We start from the raw sequence: 13,065 nt of genomic DNA, 5'->3' as shown, positions 1-13,065 counted from the left end.
GAAAAAGTTCCTTCTGATTTGTCTAACATCCAAACCTTTATGCTTTTTAAAAGAAATAATAGAGATGATCCTCAAAAGTACAGAGAAATTGGTTTGATAAATTCTATTGCAAACATTTGCAGCCAAATTCTATCCTATAGGCTGACAAGATGGTCTGAAGTAGAAAACTGTCTTTCGGCGAATCAGTCGGGTTTTAGGGCTGAAAGGAGTTGTCTTCATTTTGCCTCGTTAATATCAGACTTAGAGGAATACCTAAGAAAGCACGGGGCCATAGGAATTTCGATCAATCACCTAATTAATGTAATATTGCTAGCCCATGCTGACCATATGGTGATCCTCGCCAACTCTCAAGCTGATCTTCAATTTGAAATTAACCTGATTAAGGCATATTGTGGAGTACATTTTTTCAAGTAAATGAATCTAAATAAAAATTTTTGGTATTTCATAGAGGTAGCCCGCGAAGTTACAGTTTTTTTTCGCTGGGGTTCAGCTTGAAGTAGTTGAGGAGTATCTCTACTTAGGTTCTATTTTCTCAAGTTCGGGTCTTTTCCTTAAAGAGGTTCTGGAAGAGGATTATGATATTTTTAAGATAGCTCTGTATTGGCTGGAGAAGCTGTTAGAAATAAAGAACCAAAGACATCCCGTATGCTGCTTAAAGAAATTAAATTCCTTAGTAGCTAAGCCTTCTAGTGGTGTTAGGTTTCACTGGGTTTTGAAATTAGAGGAGTTTTTCTGCGTGTGTATCTCTGTTCATTTATTGCCGGGACTGGATGCAATAGCCTTACAAAAGAATGAAGAGACAATCTTGCATAATTTTGTAGTCAATTTAAAGTGCTCAGATTATGGTAGAGTACTAGGTTCTGGCAGTCTACAGGTGTTTCCACACTTTTTCTTAGTACCAGACATTCAACCTTATCTTACTTTCCGTTCCCTTTGTATGTCTTAAGCACAATTGCTCATCCCAGGCTCCTGCGTTCAATTAGAGGTTACATTCGGATCGGTGCGATGAATTTATATATGAGCCATCGAGAAACTGTCCAATATGCAATCTCGAGGAAGTGAACACCACTGGTTCGAATATTTATAGTGGAGTATTAGGGCTAAAAATGTCACTGTATTCGTTACAATATTGTTTTAATGCTCATCTTATAATTGTAATCGTCTTTCTTTCTGCATTGCACTCTCTGCTAAGATTTATCAAATGATATGTTAATTATTGTATATTTTCCACTTAATGGTAATTGTCAAAAACCATGAAATAAATTATTTTCTAAATAAATAAAAAATAGAAATAATCGGAGCAATCCACCAGATACCAGCCTAGTGCCCGGCAACGGAAATCTATAATATACATTATAGTGAAATATGCCTGTATATCCTTAAAAACAATCCTAAAACCTTATGTTTCATTTTATGAAACATAAACATTTTGCACATTCTTTAAATAAAAAAGCAAAATGTTGAGAATGATGGTTATATCGTTTTATTTTTTCTTTGTTAAATGAACTAAGTAATAAGAATAAAAAGCTGGTATTTGTTACAAACCTCATCTGTGTCATCCGGAAAGTAAACTTTGTGGAAAATTTGTGTAGTTTTATGTTGAATAGCCTCGACCTCTACTTGATGAGGAGGGTACTTCCTTTGACCATTGCGCAACGTTTTCTGAAGTCTTTGCAGTGAATCTTGAGATATGGGATGCCGTCTTGTTCTCAAAAATAATGTTAATTCCTGAGAATATATGATACATACAGTTATATTAGTAAATACATTAACAAGTAGGTGGTGAGTTGGAAACGTTTTTCGCCAAGTGAGAGTATAATAAGACCTAGTTACTCGTAAATCTATCTGGGAAACAACCCTTCTTTATAAAGTCCAGGGGATGACACGATTTTTTCTTTTGTATTGGAGGCGCGTGTCAGTTTTATGAACAGCCGCAAAGGGTGAAACATTGACGCCGCTTTCGTGAGACCATACTCTTGCATTGTTTCCAGCCCTTTGTATCTGTCCATATTTCAGAGTTTAACTTGACCACACAACAATCCTAATTTGAATACTTCCTTATATCTTGAGTGTGTTGCTAGTTGTCCCATCATTCCCTGTTATTGCATATTAAGCAATGGCACCAGATAACTTTTTTTTTTTAATTTTGTAGTAAAAAAATGTTATTTTCACAAAAAAAATTGAAATAAAAACAATGTTACTCATATTGCATTTCGGAATAGTTTTCTAATCACTTGTCTATGAATGATGAAGAGAAGACCTCAATTAAAAGGTCATAAAATAATCCTGGCAAAATGGAATATATATTAGATTTCAATTTGAATAATTAGTAAAATATGATCCTTAAAATATTTTGCCCAAAAAACAATGGAGAACATTAATAATTATTAATATTTGAAAAAATGCTATTTAATAATCAGTAAAGAGCATAACAAATAATCGATCTAATTTCCCTCTTTTATCATTATAACCGTGTAAGAGTCTTTGATCAATAAAAATTTGAGTTCAATTTCAATCACATATCTATTACAATCGAAGGTTAAGTGCTCGGTAAATACTTAAATGGTAAGTTTAAACTTGTATTACATAAAAATTGTGTCACGAAATTTTTTTATATTTTATTATATTAGAAAAGTAAGTGCTTGTTATGTGAACCAAGTTTTAGGAGGAAGAGGAGATTGCTTTTGCTTAGTACTGGCACATCTGGCAGTTGAACGGTGCATATCATTTTTTCTCGATCTGTTTTTGTATTCGTATCTATAGGGAATTTTGTCGGGCCCTAAATTTTCCAATCCGGTTATTTGTCGGCTTCTATCCGGATGCTTATACGTTGTCATAAATTTGGCTGCTGTGTTATTTTATTCGGCTATATTCGGAATACTTCCGCTGTCTATATTTCCATAAGCGACATTTTATCGGGCTCTATCCGGATTTTTCAACGGAAAAAAGTTTTTTCTTAACTAATTGTTATTTGATCTTCATTTTGTTATAGTTTTTACATACACCATTCACGAATACGGTACCTTACACGCTTAAATGCATTGTTTAGATAGGAGTTTGACTAAAATGAATTAATTTCGGCGAAATTAAGTAAAAAATCGTGATATAGCTTTGCTTTTAAGAAAGAAAAGTAATTTATTTCATTATTGTTGGCAATTTGGAAAATGTGTGATTAGGCAGTCCACCACGAAACATTATAATTTACATTAATTAAGGTTATAACCTCAATTGCCGGCGACTTATGTCATAATACTTTTCGATAATAAGTCATTTTAAGTAGTTTCATATCAAATCAAGATGTATCAAAGAGAATTTAAAAGATTTTAAAAGACTTTAAGTAATCTTAGGATTTCTCAAGAGATTTTTAAAGATTCCAAAAAATTTAAAAGAATGCAGAAAAATTGAACGATTTTCAAGGAATTTTAAAGATTTTTTAATGAATCCGAAAAAGTGTAAGGATTTGCAAGAGATTTGATCAAATTTTAAGGCACTTTAGGTGATTTCGAAGAATGTCAAGTGAGTTACTGAAAAGTTCATTAAAAAGATTTTAATGAATTTGAAGAGATTTCAATTGATGTCATTTTTTAATATTGAAAGGAATTGAAGAAAAGTTAAAGGATTTTAATTAACTGTACTCAATTTCGAAAATTTTAAATCATTTTAAAGAAGTCGAAGGAATTTCAAAAAAAATCGGAGGATCTAAAGGATTTTCAAACAAAAACAGTGATTTTAAGGAATTACAATAGGGACTTCACGGGATTTTGAGATTTTCTTTTAAGGGAATAATTTTAAAGCTATTTAAAAAGTTTTTTAAACTGATTTTAATAAATTTTAAGAGACTTCAATTTTTTTAAATTAAACGATTTAAGGATTTTCAAGAGGTTTTAAGTAGCCTAAAAAAATTTTAAGATTTTAAGAGATTTTAATTATTTTAGTCAATTTTGAAATTTTCAAAATGATTTCAAAGAAGTTGAAGGGAATTCAAAAAAATTCGGAAGACTCTAAGGACTTCTAAGAAATCATCAAGTGATTTTCAGGAATTACTAGGGACTTGACGGAATATTAAAGCTTCTTTTTAAAGGATTTAAAAATATTAAGAAAATAGTTTTAAAAGATTTAATGATTTACAAGAGATTTTATAAGATTTTACGACAGTTTTAATGTGTTTGAAGAAAGTCAAGCGAGTTATTGAAAAATTATTAAAACAGGTGTAATGAATTTTTGGAGATTTCAAGGTTTTTAAAGAAATTGATTGATCTACGGAATTTCAAGAGATTTTAAGGAGTCTAAGAAAATTTAAAGGATTTTCGATTTAAAAGATTCGAATTAATTTTAGTGAATTTTACAATATTTTTAATTATTTCAAAGAAGTTATAGGGAGTTCGAAAAAATTAGTAGGACTTTAAGGATTTTTAAGAAACCTTGCAAGATTTCTAAGAATTTATGTGATTTCAAGGAATTATTAGGGACTTGGCGGAATCTTCAAGTTTCTTTTTAAAGTATTTAAAACTAACTCAAAAATAATTTAAAAAGTTTGAAGGATTTACAAGTTATTTTGTAAGATTTTAAGACAGTTTTAGAGGTCTTAAAGAATTTCAGGGGAGTTTTTGAAAAGTTATTTAAAAAGATTTAAATGAATTCGAAAAAGTTCAAAGATTTTAAGGATTTTTAAAAGATTTAAAGGAATTTAAGAAAATGTAAAAGATTTTAAGAGATTTTAATTAATTTAAGTCAATTTCGAGAAACTTTGAAAGATTTTAAATGATTGTAAACAAGTTGAAGAGATTTAAAAAAAAATCGGAAGAGTTTAAGGATTATCAAGAAATCTTACAGGATTTCTAAGAGTTCAAGTAATTTTAAGGAATCACTACGGACTTGACGGGATTTCAAAGTTTGGTTTTAAAGGATTTAAAAATATTTCCATAAATTTTAGCAACTTTAAAGAATGTTAAGCAATTCATTTAAAAGTTATTTGCAAAAATTCAAAGATCTTAAGGATTGTCAAGAGATTTAAAGGAATTTAACAATATTTTAAAGATTTTACGTGATTAAAATTAATTTTAGTCAATTTCGAGATACTTCGAAAGATTTGAAATTATTGCAAAGAATTTAAAGGCATTAAAAAAAAGTCGGATAAGTTTAAGGATTTTCAAGAAGTCTTATATGATTTCCATGATGGATCACAGTCTTTGATATTTTTTGTTTTCTGAAAGTGCAAGAATCATATCTTGACATCTTTGGAAAATACATTTTAACGAAGTACCAAAATTCAAAAATTTTTACCGCCAACTATCCCAACAATGCAACCTAACCTCAACCACGGTACATTATATTTTTTCTTGATAGATTGTCCAAATCACACACTTGCACAATTGCTAACAATAATTAAAGAAATGATTTTTCTATCTGAGAAGCAAAGCCATATCACGATTTTTCACTTACTTTCGTCTACAACAATTCATTTTAGTCAAACTCCTATGTAATCAATGCTTTTCAGCCACTCAGTCGTATGGTCTTATAGATTTCGACGATACCGACCGAGTATGACGTAATGTAAGAATACTCAATAAAGAAAAGTCAAGTGAAAAAATGCTTTAATAACGTTGGTAACAAAAAGCTACTTTCTTGACTACAAAAATCACCATAAAACGCGCAGTTTTCAATTTATCCGCTTATTTTATAATACTTACATACTCAGTTTTTAATGCGATATAACAGTTCTTACCAAATATGTTTGAAACAAAAAATCGAATTTCACTCGTTTCAGAAAGGCCTCACAACTTTCAGTCTTTACATATTTAAAACATTCAAAAACGATCTAAAAGTAATGAATAATAAAAAAATTCAAGCACAAAAATGCTTTAATAACCTCAATGAGCATTTTTTCTAGGTCAGTCTTCTAAAGTAAGTTTCCACAAAGTTCCAGATAAGGTCGCATAAGATTACGTCAGAAAAATAATTAAGTTTTCTATTTACGATGATTGCTTCAAAGCCTGATAGATACAGAAAGAAAGCCGTTTTTAGACTTGAATGTAAATAGTCTACTAATTTAAGTTTCAATATAGTTCCAGATAGGGCCGCATAAGATTTCGTCGGGCAAATAATTCAATTTCTGCCGATATCCGCTTGAAAGCCGGATAGAGCCAGGAAAAAAAAAGTTTTCGAACTTAAACGAAAGGATTCTTCTAATTTAAGTTCTGACAAAGTTCCAGATAGGGCCGCGTAAGATTCCGCCGGGCAAGCAATTCAATTTTATGTTTCTGACGTTCACTTTAAAGGCGGATAGAAAACGGTTTTTGGACTTGGATGAAGAAATTCTTCTAACTTCAGTTCCGTCAAAGTCAATTTTCTTTTTCCAATATCCGCTTTAATGCTGTACAGAACCTGAGGAAAAATAATTTTTGGACTCTAATGTAAACAGTCTCCTAATGTAAGTTCTAAAAAAGTTTCAGATAGGGCCCCATAAGATTTCATCAGGCAAATAATTGAATTTTCTATTTCCTATCTTCGCTTCAAAGCCGGGTAGATCCAGATAGAAAACTGTTTTCGTGTTTAGACGAAAATGCAGTTTTCTAACTTAAGTTCGGCCAAGTTGAGGATAGGGCCACATAAGATTCAATCGAACAAATCATTCAATTTTCTGTTATCAATGTTAGCTTCAAAGCCGGATAGATCCAAAAAGAAAACGGTTCTTGGACATAAATGAAAAGAGTCTTCAAATTTAAATTCCGACAAAGTTCCTGATAGGGCCAAATAAAATTATATTTTCCATAAGTCATCCGAATTAAGATTCGTATAGAGTCGCTAACTTGCCGCTTAAGGTTTTACGAACTGAAAGGGATCCAGAGAGGGACGGACTAAAATCTGAAGTGGGCTATCCACAAATTTATCCGGTTTTGTATGTGACTACATCAGATTCTATCCTTCATTTTAAGCAAGCAACGTTCACGAATTTCGTGCGTTCTTCGTATTGAACATTGCCATAATAAAATCGCCCTATTTCATGCAAAAATTCCTCGATTTCTGTATCTATAGCGCATTAAGGTATTATACGGATAAATGCATGCAAAGTGCTATCCATAAAAAGAACACCTACACGCCCATGAAATATACTTCAATTTTACGTCGATCAACTGAATGCGTATGAAAGTATCCAACTTATTGGACCTCTCTTTTCCTTCATACTTTCAGGGCTCTACCTCAAACACGAAAAGGAAAAAAATTCTTAAATTTTGGCAGAGTTTCTGTATTGTGCCCTTTTATCAGGCCTCGATATTTGAACAAGTTTTTCGGAATCGTTTAAGCGTCATGCTAAAATATCTGACATTTTTAATACTTTGGGATTTAGGCATTACGTGCATAAAATGCGATTTTTTATTTTATTTCAAATTCAAAATGGACAGGCTTTTTCTAATTGTACCAAGCTTTAGATAACACTAATAAATCTACAGTGCCAATTAAAAAAAAAAATCCTCAGAAAATAATTTTAACCGTATAATATACCTTAAATATTCACTTGCGAAAATCACAATAGCGCCGCATGCGAAACTCGAAGAGATTGTTCTCGGTGCACTTATATTTTCTCATTACGCGCTGTTCTCTCGTCGCTTGCTCACCTCTCTGGCCTACAATTTAGATAAAAATTGGCCACTTGAAGAATTTTCCAGTTTAACAATTTGCAAAATACACAATAAGCATCGATCGAAATGGTAAAATACACATATGGATAATCAATTTTATCAAGACTTAAATTTCCATAGTAAGTTCAGTGTTAAAAGTAGTAGATAATGTATATATAAAAAAATTAACAATAATGACAAAAAACACAATATTGGCAATAAACACATAGAGATTATCATAGGGCAATGATTACATGATTGACCACAAAACATGAGGTGAAATACAGTCATTGACCACCTCTTTCACGTCATTTTAAGGTTATAATACTACTATAGTGTAGTCATAATCAACAAAATAAAAAAAAGTGAAAGTTTTTAGTTAAATCTATCGGTACGATTACAAAAATGATGACTTACTCGGACAGTCCTAAACTCAAAAGATTTTCGCACTAAACTGAACTAACCTACCATGACAAATACGCTTCAGCATTGTTTGTGCTTCAACCTGCACTATTTATGAGCAGCTTTATTTGTGAGTATTCTTGCAGATAAGCATATTTAAATTAGGTGGCCAATCATTGGGAGTGTTATAACGATTGTACCGATTACCCTTCTATTACTTGAAAATGTACAATGTGTAAATAATAATTGTCGAGTTTAGCAGTATGTTAGATATATGCGATTAGTCGGACGATTGAATAATTATAAACTTGGGACATCAATAATTGATCTCAGATGAAACTTTCCTTTTGTATTATCATTTTAAAATTTTAATTTTTCAACTGCCTCAGATGTCTAAACGCAGCGAGCATGGCATACGTTACTTATGGCTTTCTATACAAGGATCCTTTCCAAATATAATTGTTGCTAACTAGGTATTATACTCTGACTTGGCGAAAAACGTCACCAGCTTTTAGATTTTTTTTCATCTTAGTTCACTACCTTTAAGAGGCTTTGACTGCACGTGAAGAGTCCTGTAGCTAGCCACATCAGTTCCCATCCACGTTCTTCACTCAGTCTATTTCGGTTGTCTGTTAGCTGTTTCATTATTTGACAGTAAATTTCATCTCGCAGTATTTCATTTTTCAGAGGACTATCGAAGATCTGATCAGTGTATTCATTTCCAATTCTAGGCCTTTTAGTTGGTAGATCCCCCATGTATTTTAAAATCGAGCTGAAAGCGTAGCACGCTTCTTCTGCTAGTTCTTCGTTAGACACTAATTTCTTCAGCAATGGTTGCTTTATCTGTTCTCTGGAGTGGCGCCATAATTCTTCTGCATGCCCACGTCGAGCTGTTGTTAAGGTAAGCGCTTTTGACATAGATTTTTTCGGTGGTGTTCTGAAGAATATAGAAACCGAATATTAAACACTTTCTTTAATAAAAACACATGTCAAAAATTCACGTGGAATTCCACGACAAATGCGAGTAGTAAATTAAAACAATCCACGTGGCATTTGTCGCAAAGTTTCACGTGAAATTCCACATGCAGGCAAGAGCTACGCAAATATGGACGGCATTTTTTAATTTTGAGTACCTCGTACACTATATTAATATATCTCGTTCTTTAACTCTATAGTTGGTCTCACTTGTAATTCTACATAGAAATCCAAGTGGAAATAAACGTAGATTACTTAATTCATGTGGAAATCCACGTGAAATTCCTCTTCGATTTCCACGTGAATTGTTTCAGTTTATCACCTGAACTTCCCTTGCAATTCCACGCATAACTTTACATGGAATTCCTTACCTTCCCTACCGATAGAATTCTCATAGCATTCTCAGGCGAAATAGCCTGGCCGGCTTGAGGCTATCTGCAGGTTCGATTTAAATGATTTAATTCCAGAGGTAGTACGAGAGATTTGAATCCTTTTCAAAGTCCTTTTAGAGGTCCTTTTAAGAGTCATGCGACAGTCATATAATGGCCCTCTTTTATTCATCACATACCGGGCGGGCAGAGTTATTTACAGTAGCTGGCCGTCGCTAACCCGACGCTCCCTTTTTAAATTTTTCTTCAAATTATTAACACTTTCTTTTTAATTGATGAATTTTGTTATTATACTTATTTATAATTATAAATTATATACTAATATACAATTTTCGAGTTGAATTAAAATTTTTTGTCTTTTTTGGCATATCATATTCCATTTACGAGAAACGTTGTATTAATTCCAATTTAATACATTTAAAGAAAAAAGTTATATATGGTATCTGAAATCATCGAAACCCGTAGATTCCGAAATATTATGTTTTAGGCTGTTAACTTTAAAAAGAAAAAAATCTACTTCTAAATTTTAATCCGAAAGCTTAACAAAAGACCCTTGAGTGTCGGCTACTCTACTGAGGTAGCCTCTCTGCTTTTTATTTATGATCGAATTCTTATTTCAATTTCGGCCTCTCTGCTGGTTATTTATGATCGTACTTTTATTTCAATTTTGAAAAAGGACATTTTACGGCCTTCAGACCAATTAAACGAGCTACTTGGACCTTTGAATAAATCTACCTGAGTGCCTGCGGAGAATTTCGCGAAACTTCTCAGAGCCTAGAGAATTTTTAGCATATCGTATACTCTGACATTTCTATCGATAGGGCTATGTGGAGTCCTACTTTCAAAAATAATTACAATAATACATTTTGCACATAAACTATTTTTTCTGACTGAAATGAAAACTGCGAGCAGGGCTAAACTTTTAAGCTAATCTGATAGTTTCATAAATAGTGATTGTATCAAAACTAATGACAAAATTGTACCCCGAAGCCAAGTTATTTGATTCATGTATACATAGTAAGTTCACCAATCCGTGGCAACAAGACTTTAAATGTAAAATTAAATGAAAACTTACCGGAAATGATCAATTGAATACTCCAGCAATGTGTGAGGTTTGTCACGAGGTTCGACTCCATTTATTTGTTGAGGATACAATCTGCGACCGTTTTCAGAACCGTCTATACTAAATAGTGCCTGTAAAGTTAAACATAAGTTTGCAGAAGTCTGTAAAAAGAAATTTTAAAAAATTGTATGCAAATGACAGCTATGGGTTGCACTTAAATGTCCGTTCCATTTCCACATTTATATAAATATAAGAAAGCTTTAGAGCAAAGCTATCTCAAAAAGTTGGTCTAATAAACTCGTTTCTACTAATAAAACTACGAACCAGATTCAATTCTTACCAAAATATCGTTCGGCGGTTTAGTTAAGGATGGCAGAACATAAACCGTTTCTGCTGGAAAATCTCCTTTTTCTCCAGTTTTTTCGCAAGTACCAATGCACCAACCTGAGTTGAGGACAGTCTCACCAGTACTTTCATCTTCCAAAGTAATTAAATCTCCTTTCTGGAAGCTCAAGAAAGAGGAGCCTTCCCCTGGTGCTTTGTAATCATGCAAGGCTATAACAAATTTGCTTCGTTTCTTCAGTCCTTCTAAAAAGTACACTACCAAGTCGCGGATGTCCTCCGCGTTAGGACTTTGAAACGTGAATTCTTCTCCCCGCACCGTTGACAAACAAAAGGTTTGCGTGAATATCTTGTTGGTTCTGAAACAATAATTTCAGCTTTTATCTTTTTTTATAGAAAGAACAAGCTTCATAAACCTCCCGAAAAGATATTGAAACTAAAGACTATGATATTGGCCTGAGTGAAACTTGTATTAAACAATCATATTCTGTTTGAAACCCTGTTTGAATCTAGTATAGAAATAGTAATCAGTTAGTAATTATTTTCAATAGAGAACGAAAAATTACTGTAAAAAATGCCAAAGTATCAGTGGAACAGTTTAAATAAACATGTTAACTTCGAAAATTTTTATTCAGAAATAACTAGAAAAAATGAAAATATCTCCTTAGAAAGACAGGTTTTCTATTTACAAAAATCTTCCACTCCACCTTACATACTCGTACACGCTTTTTAACGAAAAATGGTGCCCCGTACGATGAATAACAAAATTCCAAAAACGCATTCCATAAAAAAAGCACCCAACAAATTTTATATATTAAATACTCTAGGTCTATGAAGCAAGTAGAAAGTGCAAAAATATTTCGAGTCCAAGAAGGTTTAAATAAAGTTTTTCCTAAAAAGGCGGAATTTTCAAAAGTTATACCATATAAAAAGGACACCAGCGATTAATTTTGTTCTAAAAATAATTACAAATCATCAACAATTTTTACTCTAGAGAAATCTGGCAGACGCGAAGAGTATTAGGTTGGAATTGGTTGTGAAAGAAACTTGTCTTAATATAGATTAGACAAAGATGTTGGTTTTCGGGCGAAAACATAGTAAGACGAAAGGGAGAACGGCTTGCAAGTGAAACAAGGGAAATGATTTAGGAAGTGAAGGAGTTTACGTACTTAGCTTTTTGATTTAAGGAAAATTAAAATGTAACATAGTAATGAAGAAGGCATGGAGCATAGGGGAGAAATTATTTAAAGAAGACCATAAGAGAAGGATGAGTATATACTATTCTCAGACGATCGGCGTCATCAATTACGATTTGTAAATGTCAATTATATATATATATATATATTTTGGTTCCTCTAGAATCAAACCGAAGGGCCTATGACAAAGCCACCGAACTTGTCCTCAGGTTGCGGATAGAGGGTCCCTGTACCAAGGGCTTCTGCTGAATATGGTTACAAAAATAAATAGGCAGTCGCGGACAATTGTCCAGGGGTGGTCCCGAAAGAATCAACCCCCAAGCGGAGGTGTGAAATCCGTGCCGAAAGCTGAATGGCACCTGGGTGAGGTGTCTAGAACGGTGACCCTGGGATACCGGGCGACCCCTCAGAGTACGCAGTCTTATCCTTGCATGCGGGGATCTACAAGGATGGACGAACCCCTTTCCCTAGCTTCTCGTGGGAACAACAATGACAACACCAAACATAGTTGTAGTAAGTGTGGTTCAAAACAACAGAACGCGCAGGGCTCCCGACAATGGGTCGGCCAACAATGTCGACCAATCTAGAGCTGGGGGAGCCAATGAAATGGATTCAATGCGATGGATCCGGGGGGTCTCGCGACCTTGGGGTGGACGGAGCGACTGAATCACGACTTGCTAGATTGCTACGATACCTGGGCGTGCCACAGAGCCGCATTCAGGACGTGACATCTATAAAGGATAATCTCCGAAGCAGATACAAACGTCTCATCCGACAGATTTGCTTTTCCGAACTGTCGGCGAAGAACAAAGTATCTGCAACGAACATGCTTGCTGTCCCGGTAGTACTCTATTCATTTGGAGTAGTTTCATGGACGAAGATCGAGCTCAAATCCCTTGATATCGGGACAAGAAAGGTCATGCACATGAACAAAAGCATGCATCTTAAGTCTTCCGTTCCGCGACTGTACATCTCGAGCCGTCAAGGTGGTCGCGGAATATTGAGTCTTGAATGTCTTCACAACAGGATTATTCTGGGTACAGCACATAGAGTTGCAAATGGAAGAGACCCTCTTCTTA

General features: G+C 33.5%; 1 protein-coding gene across 1 annotated transcript in view; it reads right to left on the bottom strand.

Annotated features, from left to right (window-relative positions):
* LOC117180442 (myosin-VIIa) overlaps positions 1–13,065 on the bottom strand; it is a 414,863-nt gene that overhangs the window by 73,012 nt on the left and 328,786 nt on the right. The window contains exons 19-22 of the mRNA XM_033372940.1: positions 10,789–11,149; positions 10,461–10,579; positions 8,562–8,958; positions 1,546–1,728 (exon numbers count right to left, since the gene is read on the bottom strand). Of these exons, the coding sequence (XP_033228831.1) occupies positions 1,546–1,728; positions 8,562–8,958; positions 10,461–10,579; positions 10,789–11,149 (1,060 nt within the window). The remainder of the gene's footprint in view (positions 1–1,545; positions 1,729–8,561; positions 8,959–10,460; positions 10,580–10,788; positions 11,150–13,065) is intronic.

Source organism: Belonocnema kinseyi, chromosome 9 (assembly GCF_010883055.1).
Source record: "Belonocnema kinseyi isolate 2016_QV_RU_SX_M_011 chromosome 9, B_treatae_v1, whole genome shotgun sequence".
NCBI classification, from domain to species: domain Eukaryota; kingdom Metazoa; phylum Arthropoda; class Insecta; order Hymenoptera; family Cynipidae; genus Belonocnema; species Belonocnema kinseyi.
The sequence above is the reverse complement of the archived record's forward strand: the minus strand, read 5'-3'. Positions and strand labels throughout refer to the sequence as shown.